The sequence below is a fragment of the Glandiceps talaboti genome, chromosome 1 (assembly GCF_964340395.1).
Source record: "Glandiceps talaboti chromosome 1, keGlaTala1.1, whole genome shotgun sequence".
Taxonomy (NCBI): domain Eukaryota; kingdom Metazoa; phylum Hemichordata; class Enteropneusta; family Spengelidae; genus Glandiceps; species Glandiceps talaboti.
Genome location: NC_135549.1, coordinates 1,740,846 through 1,763,271, shown reverse-complemented (window position 1 = coordinate 1,763,271; position 22,426 = coordinate 1,740,846). Strand labels below are relative to the sequence as shown.

Below are 22,426 nucleotides of genomic sequence, written 5' to 3'. Positions count from 1 at the left end.
ACGCAACGTATATTGTTGCCAATGTTCCGTTTCGTGTGCCCTCCAGGAATCTCCGTTCCCACTACACTTTTAAAATCGCACGTTTTAATTCTACTCAAAGGAAAAACCCGTTTTTACCTAGGACCTTCAATTTTATCAATACCTTGCAAAACGCTGACATATTTTCCAGTCTCAGTACTTTTAGAAAAAATGTCCTAAATGAATTATTGATGAGTGAATTTAACGGTAGATTCTGTAATTTTATTTTATTTTATTTTATTTTATTTCATTTTTATGTTTACTAGTTTTGTAAATATTGAATATATTTTAGTCTTTTCCAATTTCAGAGTGCCTGTAAATGGGGTAATCCTGTAGACATCTCAAAAAAAAAAAAAAAAAAAAAAAAGTGTGTATGTATGTATGTATGTATGTATGTATGTATGTATGTGTGTGTGTATGTGTGTGTGTATGTATGTATGTATGTATGTATGTATGTATGTATGTATGTATGCATGTATGTATGTATGTGGGGATTTTGCTCTCACTTTTCTCCTAATACGACGTCTTAGGAGAAAAGCAAGAACATTTTAATCCCCAAACGACTGGATTCTAGGCTGCTACTCTGACACATATTGCATGTGGTCGCCTCTGTTTAAACCCCGGAATTCCAATATCTTCTACAATGGGTGTTCTATAGTAGTACACGACTGGTGGCTAGTAGATGACGTCATACTCCTGAGCAATACATATGTCAATATAAGCCTTCAGTAATTACAAGGGGGGATTAGGGGTGGGTTACATTTTACAAATCGGCCCTTTGGGCCGGGAGGGCATATTTTAGAATGTGGAAATTAGGGGAGGGTCATTTTTGCTAGTCTATCTGCTAGACCTCGGATGTTCTTCCGATAGAATACGACACACGACCGAACATCGCTACCGAGGATGTGTTCGGGCAAGCCCTCACTGCGAACTTCGTTCGCTTATAGTATCGAAAGAAAGCCCGAACGTCTAGCAGCAAGACTACATTTTTGCCTGATCCCACCACTTCCATTTTACAAGCTGTATCAACAATGATCAATGGTAGACATCACTTTCCATGAATGGAAGACATCACTTTCCTTGAACCTCAGCCTGGTCGTGACGGTATACATGGTATTTATTCAAAACACCGAACTGTGCCACATTCACATGCTTCCGTGGAAGCCTTAAATTTACAAGGGGGAGGCGCCAAATTGCCAAATTACAATGAATTGATGGGATTATTACAGACCGGATCTAGCAGTGGGTGTTGTTTGCTATTCGATAACATTCTCTGACATTCGTCAACCTTTATCACCATTATACGTACGGCCGGAAGCTTATGAATAGCCCGGATGAATTACAGTCTGTAAACATGTAAAGGAGTACATATAAATTACATAATACACTACGTCATCTCACACAAACTTCCCGTGCCCCTGTGATCCAGTATACCTCTGCAGTATACCTAGTGTTCCCTGGTGTTAGCCTTGTGGAACTGGAGGACTACAGACACTCAAAGATCATCTGTATGAAATACTAAACATTTTTTTAAATATTCATATACACTGATTCATGTGCGTGTGTGATAGACTAACCGTACGCTACAATACTATGATCCGCTATCCTAACTGACATTTTGATTCTGTGAATTTTCAGTTGTCCTTCCCCCTCATTGCTAGATGAGAGAAGATATTCGAAGCCAGGGATAGCATCTACGCTACTGCCACCCATCTCTCTCTCTCTCTCTCTCTCTCTCTCTCTCTCTCTCTCTCTCTCTCTCTCTCTCTCTCTCTCTCTCTCTCTCTCTCTCTCTCTCTCTCTCTCTCTCTCTCTCTCTCTCTCTCTCTCTCTCTCTCTCTCTCTCTCTCTCTCTCTCTCTCTCTCTCTCTCTCTCTCTCTCTCTCTCTCTCTCTCTCTCTCTCTCTCTCTCTCTCTCTCTCTCTCTCTCTCTCTCAAATAATCTTATTTGTGTGTCTAAGTGTCTCGTTCAATATGTTGATATACGGAAATTCCCAACGTAGACCTTGTGGGCGGTTCGTTGAGCATTCACTCGTGTTTTGATAGCGTGGGCGTGCATACGTATGAACTTGGTCTGGTACGAACTGGGGAGTCCCGACGACGTATGCCGATGATATGACGTAATTCATTAGGAGCAAAGTAACCCTGGCTATTTGACATGCATCAAGTGAAGTTATAACGACACTTGTGACTATATACTCACATCAGACACATCACGACCACGGAGCTGACGAGCGGTACATTGTACAAGGCGTGCAGTAGTTAATAGGTTTTGTATTATACGACTTGCAGGTAAGTTCATAGTTCAAGTTCAAACACGTTGATATCCAACTCCCATTGTATTTGTCCGTCGTTGTTCTCGACCAAATTTCATCATTCACGATCACTGCAAATGTGTCATTTAATGAGATACCACTCAGACCACTATGGTGTTGGTGGCCTGAAGTTGTCATTGATGGTTGTCCGCTGTTGTTGTGGACCAAAATAGACGTGGACTCTTTCTTCATGATCATTGCAAATGTAAAAATTACTACATGTAAGTTGAAATTGATGTTACGTAAAATTAGAATTCTTCGATCCAAGCGACCAGTCAAAATGATACAGCGTAGTCATCTCAAGGCCGATATTTTACAAATTTTGATGGTACGTGTAGACATAGACCCTCCACCCACATGGTGTAGAGGACATTCGTCAACAAATAAGGATCGCCCTTACTTCAAAAATAACATTTAGTTACACATAATATAAGCGACAATCAAACTTGGACGTTTTTTAAACTCTGTTTGATTGATTTAAACATATATCACACTACTTGTTGCTTAATTTCTCAATAGTCAAATATCAAAGTCTTGTCGTCTCATTGTTTTCAAATTGGTAGGAAGGCATGGTAACCCAGCTATGCGTTGGTACATGGTGGTACATGTATAGAGTTGATTACAAACGCCGAGTTTATTTTACACTGTACCCACAGGCTACTCAACAAGTTCACCAATGCCGCCCCGAACAAACATTTTACCAGAACAAACCATTATCCGATACTTTTATTTCACTATGCACTATATATATATATATATATATATATATATATATATATATATATATATATATATATATATATATATATATATATATATATATATATATATTTTTGCAATTTTTTTTTGCAATTTTTTTTTTTTTTTGCAATTTTTTTTTTGCAATTTTATTTTCCTAGTACAGTGAGTATATGAAAGTCTATTCTAAAATAGATATCATATGACATCACGGGATGATTTCCGTACGACCTAACATTACAATCTATACCACTACGGCTATTGTGTTAGTCATGTGGTAATAAATACACGTATTTTTGCTATAAATATACACACAGGAAATGGCAATTTTATTCGTTTTGCCCACTCAGTGGAATGGTATATGGTCAATAACATGGGTCTGTTCCTCGTTAGTCTAAGGACCAACTTGTAATCAAAATCTACATGCAAGCCTTTAAAGCTGCACTAGCTGCAACAGGAACGGTTTTTTTTTCGAAAATGTTGTGTTAGGTACAATAATTTATAATAATGTACACCATTAACAGTATCGCATCACCAATGAGTAAAAACATGTCTTCTAGCTGTATACACGATAAATCAAATCGTTTTGCTTTTTGGGTCCGCACCCAAAAATCTGCGCCCTCAACGGCTATCACCATTTCAACCCGTTTCTGCACTGCTTATGGATAATACCGACCACAATTAACATATGAAATATCTAATTATTGGTATTCTAACAATTTTCATATATGGTGGTTTTCTGCAGTATCCGGTTACTGTACAACTAGTACGGTTTGAAAGTGGCGAGAGATTCAAAACAAGCTTAGGCAACACCACCCACAAATAATATTGACCACTAATTAACAGATACAATGTCTTTTGATAAATAACTGACCAATTATTAGTGAATATACCTTTGGTTATTTCTTGAAAAAAAAATGTCCCTGTTGCAGCTAGTGCAGGTTAATTTGGATTTGGCCTTAATACCCTTTTTGTTTTTCGATCTAAATTCATATTTGTGTCCTGTTTGAAAACGAAGATCAAGAGAACATCAAATTCAGCTGATAGAGTTGTAGAGTGGTTTTACTTGTACCAATAAGCTGGATGTGTTTCGAGAGAGGATTTATTCCTACACACGACACATGCAGCCCGTTTTAAGTTACCGTTCACAGGCTCTGTTTGATACAACCACACAGAAACCAATAAGAAACTGCACATGCTACACTTTAAGATAGCAAGATTGAAAGAATACTGTTTCTTGATACATTTTGTCTAAACAAAATGGTCTAAAATGCCACCATGTAGACATCAAATGCAAACGCCAAAATATTGGCTCGCACTCGCGTGTCTGCGTCAAGTCGCAGTTGGTTTAAATGGTATATTGGCGCGTGCTCGCGTGTCTGCGTCAAGTCGCAGTTGGTTTAAATGGTATATTGGCGCGTGCTCGCGTGTCTGCGTCAAGTCGCAGTTGGTTTAAATGGTATATTGGCGCGTGCTCGCGTGTCTGCGTCAAGTCGCAGTTGGTTTAAATGGTATATTGGCGCGTGCTCGCGTGTCTGTGTCAAGTCGCAGTCGGTTTAAATGGTATATTGGCGCGCGCTCGCATGTCTGCGTCAAGTCGCAGTTGGTTTAAATGGTATATTGGCGCGTGCTCGCGTGTCTGCGTCAAGTCGCAGTTGGTTTAAATGGTATATTGGCGCGCGCTCGCGTGTCTGCGTCAAGTCGTCGGTTTAAATGGTATATTTCACAGTAATAGACAAAATGCAGCAAGAAATTGTGACCTTGCTATCTTAGTGTAGAATAAAGTAGTTTTGTATTGGTATCAAACAGACTGTGAACGGTAACTTGAAATTGGCTGTAAGCTTAATCATTGTGTATTTCACTTTGTCAGTTGGGCTTCCCTCAATACACCAACAGGAAGTGGGGTATGCAAAGGAATTATGGGACATATCACGTTTTTACCTTATTACTACACCTAGCTCCTTTTCCATCACAGATGTTATTCTTATCTAAGTTTCTATTTCACTTTCAGCATCATGACCATACAAGGCACACAACTACAATCTCATGGTTGGAATCGCCAACACAGTCGGGGTGATGAAGATACACAGGACGAAAGAGATGTCATCTTAGCCATTCCCATGGAAACACTATCCTCCATTTGTCCAGTAAGATTATTAAATAATGCAAACAGCTAGGATTTGTAGATATTTGTTATTCATAAGCTGCTAGAATTATGTCCATGTATGTATTCTCTCACTGTACACGTTGCTACATTTATGTTGGGGTATGTATTCTCTCACTGTCTACATTGCTACATTTATGTCGGAGTATGTATTCTCTCACTGTAGACGTTGCTACATTTATGTCCATGCATGTATTCTCTCACTGTACATGTGGCTAGATTTATGTCGATGCATGTATTCTCTCACTGTACACGTTGCTACATTTATGTCCATGTATGTATTCTCTCACTGTACACGTTGCTACATTTATGTCCATGCATGTATTCTCTCACTGTACACGTTGCTACATTTATGTCCATGCATGTATTCTCTCACTGTACACGTTGCTACATTTATGTCCATGCATGTATTCTCTCACTGTACACGTTGCTACATTTATGTCCATGCATGTATTCTCTCACTGTACACGTTGCTACATTTATGTCCATGTATGTATTCTCTCACTGTACACGTTGCTACATTTATGTCCATGTATGTATTCTCTCACTGTACACGTTGCTACATTTATGTCCATGTATGTATTCTCTCACTGTAGACGTTGCTACATTTATGTCCATGTATGTATTCTCTCACTGTACACGTTGCTACATTTATGTCCATGTGTGTATTCTCTCACTGTACACGTTGCTACATTTATGTCCATGTATGTATTCTCTCACTGTAGACGTTGCTACATTTATGTCCATGCATGTATTCTTTCACTGTACACGTTGCTACATTTATGTCCATGTATGTATTCTCTCACTGTAGACGTTGCTATATTTATGTCCATGCATGTATTCTTTCACTGTACACGTTGTTACATTTATATCCATGCATGTATTCTCTCACTGTAGACGTTGCTAGAACTATGCCCATATATATATATATATATATATATATATATATATATATATATATATATATATATATATATATATATATATATATATATATATGTGTGTGTGTGTGTGTGTGTGTGTGTGTGTGTGTGTGTGTGTGTATGTATGTATTCTCTCATGTTATTTGATAGATTTATGTCGACGGACATGTATTCTTTCACTGTGTATGTTGTTCCATTTATTTGTTTATTCTCTAACAATAGGATGACATAGATGGCTTGAAAGGGAATGATGAACTGGATGGACAGAGAAATCCTCTCCGAAGGGAAGACACTATTAACAGTGAAAACGGAGTGCTACAATATCAAAAGAATGACAATAATTTGGTGGATGATGATGATGATGATGAGAATAGTGTTGAATCAATTGGCAATGCTCAAACTGAACAACGAAAGGCATTTAATGCTAATACGTATGCCGGAAAGAAAACCATAACACAGGGAATGTTGGATGTTGCACTCTTGACGGCCAATTCTTCGTATTTGAAATTACTTTGCAAACAGCACATTGACGGAAACACTCCATATTTTTTCCATTTGCTAGTATTTCTATTGGCATCATCAATCTTTCTCCAGTTGGTGACGGGGATACTTCTCTTCTTCAAGTTTCGTTACAACATTACAAAAACACAGCATCAAAGAAAAGCTGACATATGTAACAACATGGCGACTGTTATAGTAATGGTTATCACCATTATCAACATTTTCATCGCTTCGTTCAGTGAACTTTCGACAGGATCGAAGTCAGTGAGTAACGTTGAGGGAGATATTTCGTAATAACGATGAATTCATTTCATTCTCTTGACGTCAGAATATTACGGATTTCCACGATTTAAACACAGTACAGGTGAAAAGTTTACATGTCATGTGACATGTAAGTACCATGTAAATTAAGGTGTTTACTGACTGAAGACTACTTTAGACTTGGCACTGTTTGCCGTGTGCTTTTAGAACACATATAGTTTAGAAATGTAAATTCATGTAAGTTATTACTTTTCGAACAGCAAGTGATATCATGAATCAAGGTACTATAATCTTCACACCATGGATTACCACTATGCGATGGAGAAGTGCATAAAGAAACTTTGGATAACTGGTCACATGCTACCTAACAAAATCATGACGCTTTGTTTCTTTGTCAAAGGAAATTTCCGTTCACTACCTTCGTCAGTGCTGTATTTAAATATGCAAATGGTACTTTTGGTTTGGCGTACATGACAAACATTAGTGAATGCATCAAACCTTATTGAGTTTGATGTACGTGTAATTTATACAAGAATGTCACTCAGGGACCAATTGTTTTAGCTGAAAACTGTTGCCATTTTAAAGCTTGCTCGTAAGAAGGCAAATGTATCATAAGAATGGTATGTAACAAAAGTTATAGTTGTAAAAAAATTGACATTAAGAAATCATGACACCTCTCGCAGCCAGTCGGGTTTCTATGTCATCTTCAACATAAGCCGGTACACTGAACGTACTGAGAGAGGACGACAAGGCAAAATTATGTCTAGTGAGAAAGAAAATACAAATATACAAGAGTTAACTTCATCTATGCAAATTTTCTTTCCGCCTTTAAAATATTATCAATGAATTTCGTAATAGTGTTTCACTAGCACTAGGTTCTGTAACTAACATATTATTGACTGACAGTCTACTGTAAGATATTCGGTAATTTAGTACTAGAGGCATTATACGCTCAACACAAATAGAAATGTATGTGTTTGGTACACATACGAATTCTACTTCAATGTTACAGGCACAGTTGATGATTGCATATCATACACACAATAAATTATGTGTATAAGCTGAAGATCTTCATAACTCTTCGAAATGATATCATTGCGGATATATGTAATGAACTTCATGAATGTAAATAAAATATATATATTTTTCTGAAAACATGTTGGTGTATGCTGTCTTTAAAAGAGGGTGAAATACTCAGAAGCATGGTTTATGATGTATAACTATCATACGAAAGTCGCAAAGCCAAACTCCCAACGCCGTGACGGCGCCCTTACACATCCGGCAATCCCTCAAGGAGACCGGTGAGGGATGAACGACGCGACAAGTCTTACAGTCTAATCTGCCAATAATGAGTGATAGTTGTAGATTATGGGTTGGAAGGGGTTTAACTATAATAAAATTAGAATATAATATCTTTTCAAGATAAATATGGACATATTCAATCAAAGAATTCTAGTATCAAAAGTCATTCATCAAGCATGTTTTATATAGATGACAATCTGTTGTACTCATCAAAATATACAAAAGAAGACAAATGAGTCGTAATGATACATCCATATTTTTAGTTTAAACCGTCAATTACATACCACTAGTTCTTCCGGTACAACCTCCGTATAGCACTGAAGTAAACCAGAGTAGATGAAGAACCTGTCTTTACTCAGAAATTCACGAAAGCTACTTTGTCAAGGTATCTAGCTTCATTAAAGTAACCCAAACTGAGTTTACAAACTTTTTACTCTGGCACATATGAAAATACTTACATAAAACTTTGGTTAAACTACCTTAGTACAATGTTAATGTCGATGGCGGCATGCCTCCTTTGTTACTACAATTGCTTTCTGACATTGTTGGAACAGTCGATTGCATAACAGCCTGAGGGATTTCCTCGAACATGTTATGCGCATAATGAATTACGTCATCGGCTCATTTATAAGTTATATCTTAATACCTGGTTTGAGTTCAGTCAATTGCACGTGCTGGTTAAGTGTGCTTCAGTAAATACAACACTGCGAGTACCTTTTAGATATGCAGGCAAATTCCACCCCAAAATGTTTATAAACTCAATTTGTGCCCCTTTAACGAAATGAAAGCATGGGATGGAAAACTTCAGCTATGCTTTGATCTCAAGTTGAAGCGAAATGGCGACTTATCATCGATAGTAACAGGCTACTGCAAAAAACCATTGCCAAGGATTAAACACCAGCACTGCCGTGCACCCTCCACTGCCGTTCACCCTCCACTGCCGTGCACCTTCCACTGCCGTGCACCCTCCATTGCCTATGCCCTCCACTGCCGTACACCTTCCACTGCCGTGCACCCTCCACTGCCGTGCACCCTCCACTGCCGTTCACCCTCCACTGCCGTGCACCTTCCACTGCCGTGCACCCTCCATTGCCTATGCCCTCCACTGCCGTGCACCCTCCACTGCCGTGCACCCTCCATTGCCTATGCCCTTACTAAACATTACAATGCCATATTTCCTATTATGCAAGTTTATTCTAAAATGGATACCAATGACGTCACGGGGTGGTTGCAGTATGACCTAAAAATCATGCGTAATATATATACCACTACTTTCATGGGATGCTCACGTGATTGACAAATATTTGTTCCTACAAATTCACACACTAAAATGTGTCAGTTTTTATTTTGAACGTTTGATAATTGAATAGACACATGAACGTGTATAATATATAGCTAACATATTATGGACAGCTAATTGAAGAAGGTCATATTTTAATAGGGGTTTTGACTGATATTCTAACTTCTTTAATTTCAACTAAATTAATATTGGTGTGTAGTTTGAATGTGATCAAGAGATTATCAAAGTTAGATACCTCAGATAAGTAATTGGGGAAAAAAATCGACTCGTCAGATTCATTGCATACCGATCGCTTGTCGTAGCTAAAACCCCCAATACAAAATTCCTCTCTACAAGCTCTAACGGAGCATTAAGTCAATCTCATATGTTAGTAAAGGATATCGTCATTAGATATCACCAAGGCAACTGACTTTGACAATATTACTTTGAAACTACGGGCAATTCATAAGTTGATTCATTCATTCATCGATTTCTTAAAAGCCTTCGAAACCATCTATCACAATATACTTTATAATGTCAAAACTAGAATATCATGATATCAGAGCCTTGCAACTACAATGGTTTAAAAATGATCTCACTTCCAGATATATCAGTTTGTTGGTATCGATGTGATGAATGAATTCATCTACATGTAAAAGGCCAAACATGCACTTTTATGTCGGTGTTCCACATGGCTTCATTTTAAATTGTTCCTCATTTACATCAATGGTATCACAGTATCGTCGTCAGATTTCTTTGAGTTTCCACTAAAGGCTAATGATTCCAATTTGTTCTATCAAATGAAAACAAGTCGTGCAAGTCATACATGTTATTGATTTAAATGACACATTTATCAATTACAAAACGTACTCAATTGGCGTTCTTGTGATGCCAATAGTCTCACAATAAATTTAGCAAGACCAATTTATTTACTAACAAAGAATAAAAGGAATAAAAAGGAGACCACTTGATCACTCACACTCAAGGGATCGGTCATAAACCAGATTGATGATGTATATTGTCTGTGTGGGGTTGTCATCAATAATTGTCGTTCGTGGAATATTACTAACAACAAATGCTTAAAGCCGACCAGTTTTACCACACTATACCCTTGTTTTGTTGTACTACAATGTTCTTGTTCTTCAACCCATCATCTATGGATTTAAAGTATAGGACAGTATATACCAAACTTATTTGTCATGAACGAACTTTTTACTAAGACGTGTTATGCACGGATATAACATTTAATGACTAGAACACATCCTCAGAATCACTAGTGATATTTTGAACATTTATCAAGAACACAAACTACAGTTAGCGGTTTTCGTTCAAGATGTACTCGACAATAACACCTCACATATTTCATGACTTTTTCACTCCGATCAACCATTCAACCAGAACTAGTCACAGTATCAGGAATAATCTACATATTTCAATGGATAAACATAGAATAGGGACAATTTACCATTGACTGAGTTTTTGGAATAGTTTTGAAAGTCCAGATTTTGTCTGTATTGAAAAATATGTTTACAGGGGTTGGACTCGATTAGTTTCTAGTCAATTACCTCCAATCCCCCTCTCCTGGTATCATGTAATCATTTATCATTAGTATACTGTATCTTTATATTTATACTTTTGGGAACAAACGTATCCCATGGGATGTTTACGTTCAAACAGCTTATCCGGATCCAAAGAGGAATTCCTGTGAACACGACACACAATGCTTGTGTATAATTGGGTCATTTTGTTAGGCTTTCCTCTATGACCTAACTATTGCTAGATGTCAATAGCAAAGGGAAGTACATAGATATTATGCGTTGACTTTAAATATACAGGAATCGTGGACTTTGTTCTGTATTTGTACACGCATCGCGTCGTCACTACGCCTATTTCCCAACAAGCAAGCGACTTTGATTTGAGTTTTCATTTCATTTTCAGCATGTCACTGCTAGACTCACAACAGCAATCTCAGAGTTGGAATCGCCAAAGCAGTCGGAGTGATGAAACCGAAAGAGGAGATATTTTAGTCGTTCCCATGGAAACACTATCCTCCATTTGTCCGGTAAGAATTAATACTGATTCAGCTTGGGCAACATCCCATGATAGTATCCCGATTGTTGTATTGTCTCTGGGTTCATAACGATTGGCGAGAAGGAATTTTAGCGAGCAGTACTAGGTTTAATGTCCATGTATGTATTCTTTCACTGTATACGTTGCTACATTTATGTCCATGTATTCTCTCACTGTAGACGTTGCTACATTTATGTCCATGTATGTATTCTCTCACTGTAGACGTTGCTACATTTATGTCCATGTATGTATTCTCTCACTGTACACGTTGCTACATTTATGTCCATGTATGTATTCTCTCACTGTACACGTTGCTACATTTATGTCCATGTATGTATTCTCTCACTGTAGACGTTGCTACATTTATGTCCATGTATGTATTCTCTCACTGTATACGTTGCTAGATTTATGTCCATGTATGTATTCTTTCACTGTACACGTGCTACATTTATGTCCATGTATGTATTCTCTCACTGTAGACGTTGCTACATTTATGTCCATGTATGTATTCTCTCACTGTACACGTTGCTACATTTATGTCCATGTATGTATTCTCTCGCTGTACACGTTGCTACATTTATATCCATGCATGTATTCTCTCACTGTATACGTTGCTACATTTATGTCGGGGTATGTATTCTCTCAATATAGGATAGCATAGATGGCCTGAAGGAGAATGGAAGGGGTGAACTGGATGGACAGAGAAACCCTCTCCGAAGGGAAGACACTATTGACAGTGAAGACGAAGAGCTACAACATCAAAACAACGAAAACTTGGTGACTGATGATGATAACCGCGTTGAATCAATCGATGGAACTCAAACTGAACAACGAAAGGCATTTAATGCTAATACGTATGCCGGAAAGAAAACCATAACACAGGGAATGTTGGATGTTGCACTCTTGACGGCCAATTCTTCGTATTTGAAATTACTTTGCAAACAGCACATTGACGGAAACACTCCATATTTTTTCCATTTGCTAGTATTTCTATTGGCATCATCAATCTTTCTCCAGTTGGTGACGGGGATACTTCTCTTCTTCAAATTTCGTTACAACATTACAAAAACACAGCATCAAAGAAAAGCTGACATATTTAACAACATGGCGACTGTTATAGTAATGGTTATCACCATTATCAACATTTTCATCGCTTCGTTCAGTGATCTTGCGCCGGGAACGAAGATAGCGAGTACTGCTGGGGAAAATATTTCAGAAAAACCAACAGAAAATGAGGAAGTCTATATCGTGCATTCTTGAAATTCTTTGGGCGTCAATGAATGTTATAAAACTCACCGAGCATCGCCATGCACATCATATGACAGTATATATCTACAAAATATATTGATACAATATACTGGACACTAGTAGGTAGTTGTAGTATACATATGTTAGTATTGAATTGACACTTTTTATGACGTGTGTACGGAATTTTCAATCAGTTATTCTCGAACAGCAACGTTTGTCATGAGTTTTTGGTGACCTATCCGCGATGGAGAAGTACAAATTTTGGATATTATAGTGAATGAAAAAGACGGAAACAGTACTAAACCGTGCAAACACATGTAAAGACTTTATCAGTTGCATGTTATTCAATGCTTGTGAGAAAATATACACAAGATTATTTGCATGGCAAGCAACAATGAATATTAACCGTGTTTTATAGGAAGAAGTATCCAACTGAACTCTAAATAAAATGTATGCATATTACAGTGGACAGGGAACGTAAATCTAACAGGACCATAGCAAAAATGTAATACTATATACTATGAACTTATTGTTAAGTATAAGTCCTCTTCCGTGTTTTTTTCATGGCGCACTCGATTTATTGTTGATTGGTATTGTAGTGTGTGTTTTCAATAAAAGGAGAACCATGTATAAGAAAAATCTACCTGTGACAGGTATTTCTTTAGATCAACACGTTTCGATCATTAAACACAGCATACAAGTTTTCGGGAGGGAGGGGCGCGAATAAATTCAAAAAAATATATTTTGGCACAAGTATGAATTACTTTATACAGTGTACAACCTATTATTGCATTGTGTACATGTAGTTATTTTTTATTTGGGAGTTTTTTTCATATGCTGTTATTCATCGTAGGAATCGACCATTGTAAATCAGCGAGTTTGCTTCCCTGGAATGCATTAATAATCAATATTGAATTTATTACATCAGAATCGTGAACTGAGTTGAGAACAGACAAGCGCCCTCTATAGTTTGTGTTGTATTATCGTATTATCTCAACCTTGGGTTTGTTTCTATAAACAGCAGAAGAACATCAAAATACGAATGAATTGCAATTTTTTTCAGGACGTTTTCGTTTCATTTTGTTTATGAAATCTGTGCTTTCACGTGCATACATAAAATGTTTGAATATCACAGACGGTCTCTTTCAACGGCTAAAAATACAAAACAGACTTAGTGGCTAAAGCAAAAAATAAGAATACACAAGTCGACCATTTAGTCACAATTTTACATGTAATGATCTGTAATGCGATGTACAGTAAAACATGCAAAGTTACTGGTATCTAAATTGACCTTGGGTCAAGAGGTCAAAGGTTTAATGTGTATACTCAGTTGTAGTCGCTAAAATGTTGGAAAACATGGCTGATTCATACATAGTACGTGTCTCACATTCTTAGACAACTGGTTAACGACGCATACGGGTACTTTCTTCTCAAACGTACAGGGTTCATCATATATGTATAAACAAAGGCAGCTATACCTCTGACAACGGCATCGGTACAAATTTAGAGCTCATGGTATATTTGAAATGAACGAGGTGAGTTGAGGATTTGAAATATTCTAACTCAGTGGGAATTTATCTTTAAAGAAACCCACATAATTTCTTGTGCATTGTGTCATAGCGGGCTTCAATACAATGGCTGGAGACTGACCTCCATGGTTGGTTGGTTGGTTGGTTGGTTGGTTGGTTGGTTGGTTGGTTGGTTGGCTGGCTGGCTGGCTGGCTGGCTGGCTGGCTGGCTGGCTGGCTGGTCGGTCGGTCGGTCGGTCGGTCGGTCGGTTGGTTGGTTGTTTGGTTGGTTGGTTGGTTGGTTGGTTGGTTGGTTGAACGAATGATTGATCAACAACTACCCAACGAGATGGGTTCGAATTAAATTACCTCTGACATACAGAGTATTCTGTTTCGAATTTCACTTGCAGGTCACATCAACTGAATTGTCAGGACTTCTTGATCGAAGTGGGGCTGCACTTGATAAACATTCACTCACATCTCGTGAATCAACAACTGACGATACAGTCGCCGACACAGGTAGTGGAAGTGGTCACGGCCGTCGAAAAAAGAAATTCAACGTTAATGAATATGTAGTGAAAAAGACGATTGCAGAGGGACTTTTCGATACGGCTCTTCTCACTGCCGATGCGACTTTATTGCGACTTGTGATTGATGCAGGACCAACCATAATTCGTTTTTACTTCTTACTGATATGTCTTATTTCGATATCACTCACTTTACAAATTGTTACGGCAATGCTCCTATTTGCCAAATTGAGAGTAAACATTGAAAATGACGAGGAAAGAGAAAGAGCGAATGGTTATAATGATTGTGCAACATTGTTAGTTTGTTTTATCGCAGTTTTAAATATAATGATAGGAGTGTTTAGTTCAGGGGCATAATGATAGGAGTGTTTAGTTCAGGGGCATAATGACAGGAGTGTTTAGTTCAGGGGCATAATGACAGGAGTGTTTAGTTCAGGGGCATAATGACAGGAGTGTTTAGTTCAGGGTCATAATGACAGGAGTGTTTAGTTCAGGGGCATAATGATAGGAGTGTTTAGTTCAGGGACATAATGACAGGAGTGTTTAGTTCAGGGCATAATGATAGGAGTGTTTAGTTCAGGGGCATAATGACAGGAGTGTTTAGTTGAGGGACATAATGACAGGAGTGTTTAGTTCAGGGGCATAATGACAGGAGTGTTTAGTTCAGGGCATAATGATAGGAGTGTTTAGTTCAGGGCATACTTTGAAATATACGTACCTATTACCCCAAAGGTTCCCCTTCAAGTCAAGTGCTACAGTACATCGTCGTGGAAGTAAAAAATACCATATTGCCACAGCGTTCTTCTACAAGTCGATTCGAGAAGTACATGCACACCTATATTACGATGTTACCCTATGAAACACCACAACCACCACCACCACCACCACCACCACCACCACCACCACCACCACCATCATCATCATCATCATCATCATCATCATCATCATCATCATCATCATCATCTAAGAAATCAAAGTTATCGACAATATAATCCTGGTCAAAAGTTTTTTGGGAACCAGTACATATATATATTGTAAGTTTCAATACATGTTTTGTTTGTAACATTCGGTCAATGTACATCTAGATGACAACATAAAGTCATGCAAACTGCAATGAACTATCATAAACGTACTTTACAGATCAAAATATAATTAATAACATACTCAATTCTTCATAATCTTACTTGAGATCTTTTTTGGTAAATAAACAACAACAAATCAGAATTATTCTAAAAGTAATGTTTCAGATGAATATGTACTATATTTCAAAGATTTTATTGATACCTGAGTTTCAACATTGATGTTTACAAAACCGTTTCCACTTGACCTATTGACAGTAGTAATATACCTTCCATGCATTAACCCTCTAAAATATACAATATACGAATTCTCTTCTATATTTGGAAAGCATTTATGTTTATGATTATCAGCTATGTTTACGGACCTAGTATAAAACTCACCCGTATATTTTGGAATCATACAATTGACCTTAAGCAAGCAAGTGACCAAATAAGGGTAGATTCTTGCATTAGTGTCTGTACATCGATGTGACTAGTCCAAGGTTTTTGGTTTGTTCGTGGCTAGTTATTCTAACCGTAGTAGAATTGCTGAAAACAAGTTGAAACTCTGATAGGTAAGCACCACGTATACATAATCAACAGTTTCACAATCAACGTTTCATTTATGTTAAGCTTGTCATTGAAATTAAAAGTTCCCTTATAGGTTGAATAGTAATCATCGCAGATAGTTTAAAAATAAACAATGCAAGTAAATGTTAATTGTTCTACATGACGAGATAAATACGTACGATGTTTTGTGTTTCGAACACTACATGTTACCGCCGACACTACATGTTACGACACTACATGTTACAGTCACTACAAATCACTATATCCTATCAGAGTCTAGGAATACAAACTGCATTCCAGTTTCTACAATACATAGTAGGTGTGGGCACCTAAAGTTCTCTATTAAACATACCAAACTAACATTAGTAATGCTATTGTACCGCGATTACTGACATTACCGTATTTGTGTGACATGTGAAACTGCAAAGCAAGCATTTCACATTTCTGGACCTATTTTAGAGACAGAACATGTCCTGTGGTCTAAACGAGGACGAAACTTCCATAACTTGTAGAAATAGGTATTATAACACTGGAAAAATAAAATTTCTTTAGGTGTGTTTAATTTGTTGAAATCTAGCTATAAGCTTAACAATGCACTAGTGGATATGAAGCACTGATTGTGAAATTGCCAAATGTATATGCGCACCTTTACAGGTATTGATACAATTTGATATTTAGTACATTTATGACGGAAAGCTCCCTTTGGGTAAAATACTACAATATATACCCAAGATTGTAGATCAAAATGAAAGCATCAGAATTGCAATCATGGCATTTGGTTCACATGCAGACGCCGTATTATCACATCTATAATTCAATTTCTAGGCACTGCCAACCATCTGTTGCAACTCTCCTGTGAATAACTCAAGTACTAGTATATGTAAACAAGACCTGGTTGTGCTTTCAAAATGGCGAGCGAAAGTACAACGGGAACTGTCGAAATGACGACAACATTTGACAGAAGTGGGAGTCGTCGTCGCAGAAAGAACGTGAGCATCAATGCTTACGTGATGAAGAAGACGGCAACCCAGGGACTCTTTGACGCAGCCCTGTTAACATCCAACGCAACGCTTCTTAGAATGGTTGTTGAGTCAGGGCCAGAAGTTATTCGTTTCTACCACCTTCTGCTAGGATTAATTGGGACATCTTTAGTGCTCCAATTTATAATTGCATTGATTCTGTTCGCTAAAATGAGAGTAAATATAGAATCCGAGGAAGAGCGACACCAAGCTAATGATTATAACGACTTTGCAACATTACTTGTGTGTTTTATCACAGTCTTGAATATAATGATCGGATCATTTAGTTCCGATCACAAATTTGTTGATTCACCTGTCATAGCGACTGAAAGTCCCCCATCAGGTGAAATAATACAATATCTATCCAGGATTTTAGAGCAAAATGGTAGAAATGGTACCACATAATACGGATTTGTTATCAAACCTTCTGGGAGATACTATAAAGGGATAGTCTTGAACTTGTTTAATTTATTTCAACCCATCATTCTTGTTTTATGTCAAATGAAAAATGAGTTAACATCGATGGTTCTGAATAATTTAGTGAATATATCTTCGTAGAATTATTTTTAATTCGAACAGATTTTATAAGGTTGTACGTGCTATTATTTTACTGTGCATGTATGTATGTATGTATGTATGTATGTATGTATGTATGTATGTATGTATGTATGTATGTATGTATGTGTGTGTATGTATGTATGTATGTATGTATGTATGTATGTATGTATGTATGTATACATGCATGTGCGTACGTACGTACGTGCTCGCTTGTCAAATTTGCGTTGTTTGTGTATGTATGTATTTGTGTGTGTGTGTGTGTGTGTGTGTGTGTGTGTGTGTGTTAGATGTGTTGAATGTATAGTTTTGTTGTTTGTGCCTATCATATGTTTGTAAAACCATATTTAAGCTTTTCATGGATTCTGCATGAGTAATTATTTATGTATACTTTTATGTTATACCTCTCAATAAATTGACGTATGTTATCTTGTGTTAGTTAATTAGTTATCTCTTAGTGATCTCTCAGTTATTTCTTGTCAAAAACAAATTGCCATGAAATCAGATAGATTTTGCATGTGATTTACAATTATATATGTAAAAGAACAAAGTGGCAAGTAAATACTTCTAGGGACACCATCTATCATGATCAGAAGCAGTACCAATATGAAAGCCATTCTAAGTGAATGTGGCAGATTATCACTTATCACTTATTTTATTATTGTATCACATCGGATAATATGTGGATATGAGTCAGAGCTGATTGTGAAATGTTAAGCAAAACTTGATACGGAAAGTGAGATCTCTAAAGACATTGAAGAGCGCCAAGCCTTGTGTGGCTTTGGTTACACATGGTTAAAGGTAGTAACAACTTTGTTATATGAAAGCTTGTTCCCGTACTTTTGAAATAACTAAATTAATTTGGGGGTTCACTTTTTTGGAAAGAAATTGACAATCTTCCATTTTCCCTTAGTGTTTCACCTCTTTTACAAAAATGTAACATGGTTTAATTATATTCATGGGTTGGAATTTGCTTGAATAAAGTGACAGCAAATATCCATTCTCGCAAACCAGAGCTGTTATTTCTTCCGCGACACTGCTTGGATGTGAGTAAAAGAGTCTGTGGTTTACGACCATGCAAATATGATCAAGATTTCTATTTCCGAGGCACACATTTCGTCAATATGAAATAAATAAACACAGTCACACAGTTTGAATTTTGTCACATATACATCTTGGAAATACTTAATACTTAATGATAATTAAATATAAAAAAACATTAGAATTAAGGTCTTCATTAGAATTCAATTCTCACCACGATTTAATATGTCGGCAAATCCATTGGAATTGAATTGGAAGCGTTTATTCTCATGTGTGACTGGGATTACTGTCCATGATAAAATTGAACATGATCGCATATAAAAAGTTTTTAAAAAAACAATATCTCCACACCCACAAAATCCTTGTACGCCGGGAAGGGATACAAATTTAAATAAAGTACCCTACATTACATTACATTACATTACATTACATTACATTACATTACTGTACAACGCCATCGCTTGACATGTAACCAATGTTTATAATTGCATCGTGCGTAAGAAAAAAATACTCGAATACATGTACAATTACAAACAGAAGTTATCAATGACCTTTAAATATCACGCTCGTGCGCAAACACGCACACACACACACACACTCACACACACACACACACACACACACACACGCACACACACACACACATACAACCTTACAATTAGTGAGAATACAAAACCATCATTGAAGAGATGACATCTTACTATATTGGCTATAGGAATATCATTCTTCTAGTCCGTTTTGAACTACACTGACCACATGTCTATCTAATACATTTGTAGAAATCAAATTCCAAAATTTAGCACCTCGATAAACGTAAGGAGATCAAAAGTCCAAGAATATTGTAATGTTTTACACATTTCAGTCACTTGCCGGTGTAGACTGAAACATATCTACGTCATTCCCAAAACCTACACCCCCTATTTTGAGATTGAAAGGTCTCTCACTAACACTGCAATCAGTAAGAATTACTTTGGGCCCAATTTATAGAGAATGTCCAGTTCGTATTGATTTTCTCCATCACCAACTTTGGTTTAAAATACACTTCCGCAAACGATGAAATTGAATATATCTGTTAAACTGTCGACCATGGCATATTTTAAACACTGCTAGAAATGCAATCCTGTGACAGGCATTCAGCAGGCCTGTCACAGACCTGATGAAACTGGTGTGCTACAGACCTGATAATTGTTAGTGGTATACTACCTTGGCACATTTTGGAGACCGTTCCTATCAACATGTGAATACATTGCTTTCTGATACAATGAATAAAAAAGCTTCTGTATTTAATAAACATAACAGAAATTAGGCAATAAAATATGTTTTATAACAATTTCATTTTACTATTCCAATGTCAGACCAATGTGGATCCACTTTCGATATCATATTTAGTGTTGATGACATTGACCTTCAAACTAAGTCACAATATTTCATCATGTAAAATTTCCACATTCTATTCCAGTCTTTCAACCCAACGATACCAAGTCCATTTCCTTTCTCTGGATTGCAACTGTTTGATTATGGTGAGATACTTGTACTGTTATCATAAACGTCAAAATAACTTTCCCTCTCAAACGCAGATATAATAAGGTTGATGACAAGGACCGAGAACGTTACCATACCACTGAGTTGGGTTAACGTACTTGCATCTTCTCTCTGCTTTTCGTCATTCAAATCTTTGAAAGTATTGGCGAGTAAAAGGAAACCATTACCTACTTGGAGGAGTAGTGATAATATGGCCAAACTGAACAACAGGTAGTAAAAATGGATCTCCGATTCCCCTCCGATAACAAGTTGTTGAATTAATGTACAGTTTCGTAGAACGAGTGCGGTGTCCAGGAGGCCTTGGGACGCTGTTCTTGTATGTGAGTAACGATTCAGATTGAATTTAGGCCCCTCTGTTTTCGAATCTGTCACACGTCCAATTTCGTCATCTGATATTGACCTTGCATTCTCAGGAGTTTGCTAGGTGTAAATAAAAGGAAACACTCGACATAACATTGCTAAAATTGTCACGTTGTTCATCAAAGACGTCGCAATTTCTTTGAATTAAAAAACATACAGCTTGTGCAGTATTTTGATAACTCTCAGATCACTAGTACTATGAACAATGTATATGTCTGAAGTCTGTAACCTTATTATATCTGCATTTGATCTTTGAATTAAAAAACACACAGCTTGTGCAGTATTTTGATAACTCTCAGATCACTAGTACTATGAACAATGTATATGTCTGAAGTGTAAAAAGTAATGCTTAAGTACATTTGTATTTACACCAAAGACAAGATTCGAAAAAAAGTGGCAGTACCAATGTCGGTCCTTTATCAATGTTGGTCCTTATAGCGAATGTAAACAGTGTTTTTTTGCCATACAATATATAGATGTGAAATTAAAATATTTAACCCCATGTTCAGATTTAGACTACTGATTTGCAGTTTAATCATAGGTCTACGTCTATGGTCCAGACAATTAAAATTGAAAGCTTGAAAGACCTGTGTAACAATTTGTTTTTCTATGGAAACGTCGGTAGTCAAATTCGTTCCCGGTTTCTTAAGAATTATGTGATAGTAAACAGAGGGAATGGTTTCAAAGAATTTTCAATCTGATTATGTTCAACTTCTCATCAGGCTGTTTCCCGGATCAGACGATAAATTATGATTAGTGTACAATGTCAGTTTTCCACAAGCTGTTTCCCGCCCGTAGAGATCAAACGACAATAAGTGTATATACAATTTTGGCTGTCCCATTTCCCGCCAAAAATAGAAGTCACCGTGTATGCAGACAATAAGTATAAAATATATCTACACAATTAGTTACGTATGATATAATTTTTACTTCACAAGATTGGCAGTCGAAGAGAAGAGGATTCTTAATTATACTCACTGCCATTCTGACGTCACTCAGTTGTGTCTTTACGCAGTAAAATTATAAGAGAATTCCGACTTCAGGACCATATATTAGACATTATACAGTACGCCCTAGTATTGTATGAAATATCGTCACCTACACACCCTTTCAATATAATTACAACCATCATTTTTATTTTCGATAATTTTAGATCGTGCAGTTCAGCTGAATACCTCGGTGATCATCTGACCTCTGACCCAGGCTCGGGGTTTTATGGGTTTTCTGAATGTGTATTCGTTCATAGATGTAGACAGAGATGTATCTCAATTTAAATCTATCTTGTTCAACTTACGTTTTCATCTACATATATTCATTTAATGGGTTTTTTTTTATTTATTTCAAGACGTCATAAATTTAGTCTACGAGATTGGGTCATCGATTTACTCCTTGATTCGTTAAAATATTCACTTCATAAACTGGGCGCG

At 36.9% G+C, this 22,426-nt stretch overlaps 4 protein-coding genes across 4 annotated transcripts; all 4 read left to right on the top strand.

Annotated features, from left to right (window-relative positions):
- The first annotated feature begins 1,973 nt into the window (after positions 1-1,973).
- On the top strand, positions 1,974-8,043 carry LOC144437421 (uncharacterized). The gene is made up of 3 exons (XM_078126360.1): positions 1,974-2,310; positions 5,083-5,218; positions 6,381-8,043. Exons 2-3 carry the CDS (start codon positions 5,087-5,089, stop codon positions 6,951-6,953), a joined length of 705 nt encoding a protein of 234 aa, XP_077982486.1. The 5' UTR covers positions 1,974-2,310; positions 5,083-5,086; the 3' UTR covers positions 6,954-8,043.
- Positions 8,044-11,410: 3,367 nt separating this feature from the next.
- On the top strand, positions 11,411-13,435 carry LOC144441055 (ninjurin-2-like). The gene is made up of 2 exons (XM_078130576.1): positions 11,411-11,563; positions 12,223-13,435. Exons 1-2 carry the CDS (start codon positions 11,441-11,443, stop codon positions 12,829-12,831), a joined length of 732 nt encoding a protein of 243 aa, XP_077986702.1. The 5' UTR covers positions 11,411-11,440; the 3' UTR covers positions 12,832-13,435.
- A 910-nt stretch (positions 13,436-14,345) lies between these two features.
- On the top strand, positions 14,346-15,211 carry LOC144443011 (ninjurin-2-like). Its single transcript, XM_078132388.1, has 2 exons — positions 14,346-14,354; positions 14,738-15,211. Exons 1-2 carry the CDS (start codon positions 14,346-14,348, stop codon positions 15,209-15,211), a joined length of 483 nt encoding a protein of 160 aa, XP_077988514.1.
- Positions 15,212-17,390: 2,179 nt separating this feature from the next.
- Positions 17,391-17,906, top strand: LOC144443000 (ninjurin-2-like). Its single transcript, XM_078132377.1, has one exon. It carries the CDS (start codon positions 17,391-17,393, stop codon positions 17,904-17,906), a length of 516 nt encoding a protein of 171 aa, XP_077988503.1.
- The last annotated feature ends 4,520 nt before the right edge of the window (positions 17,907-22,426 follow it).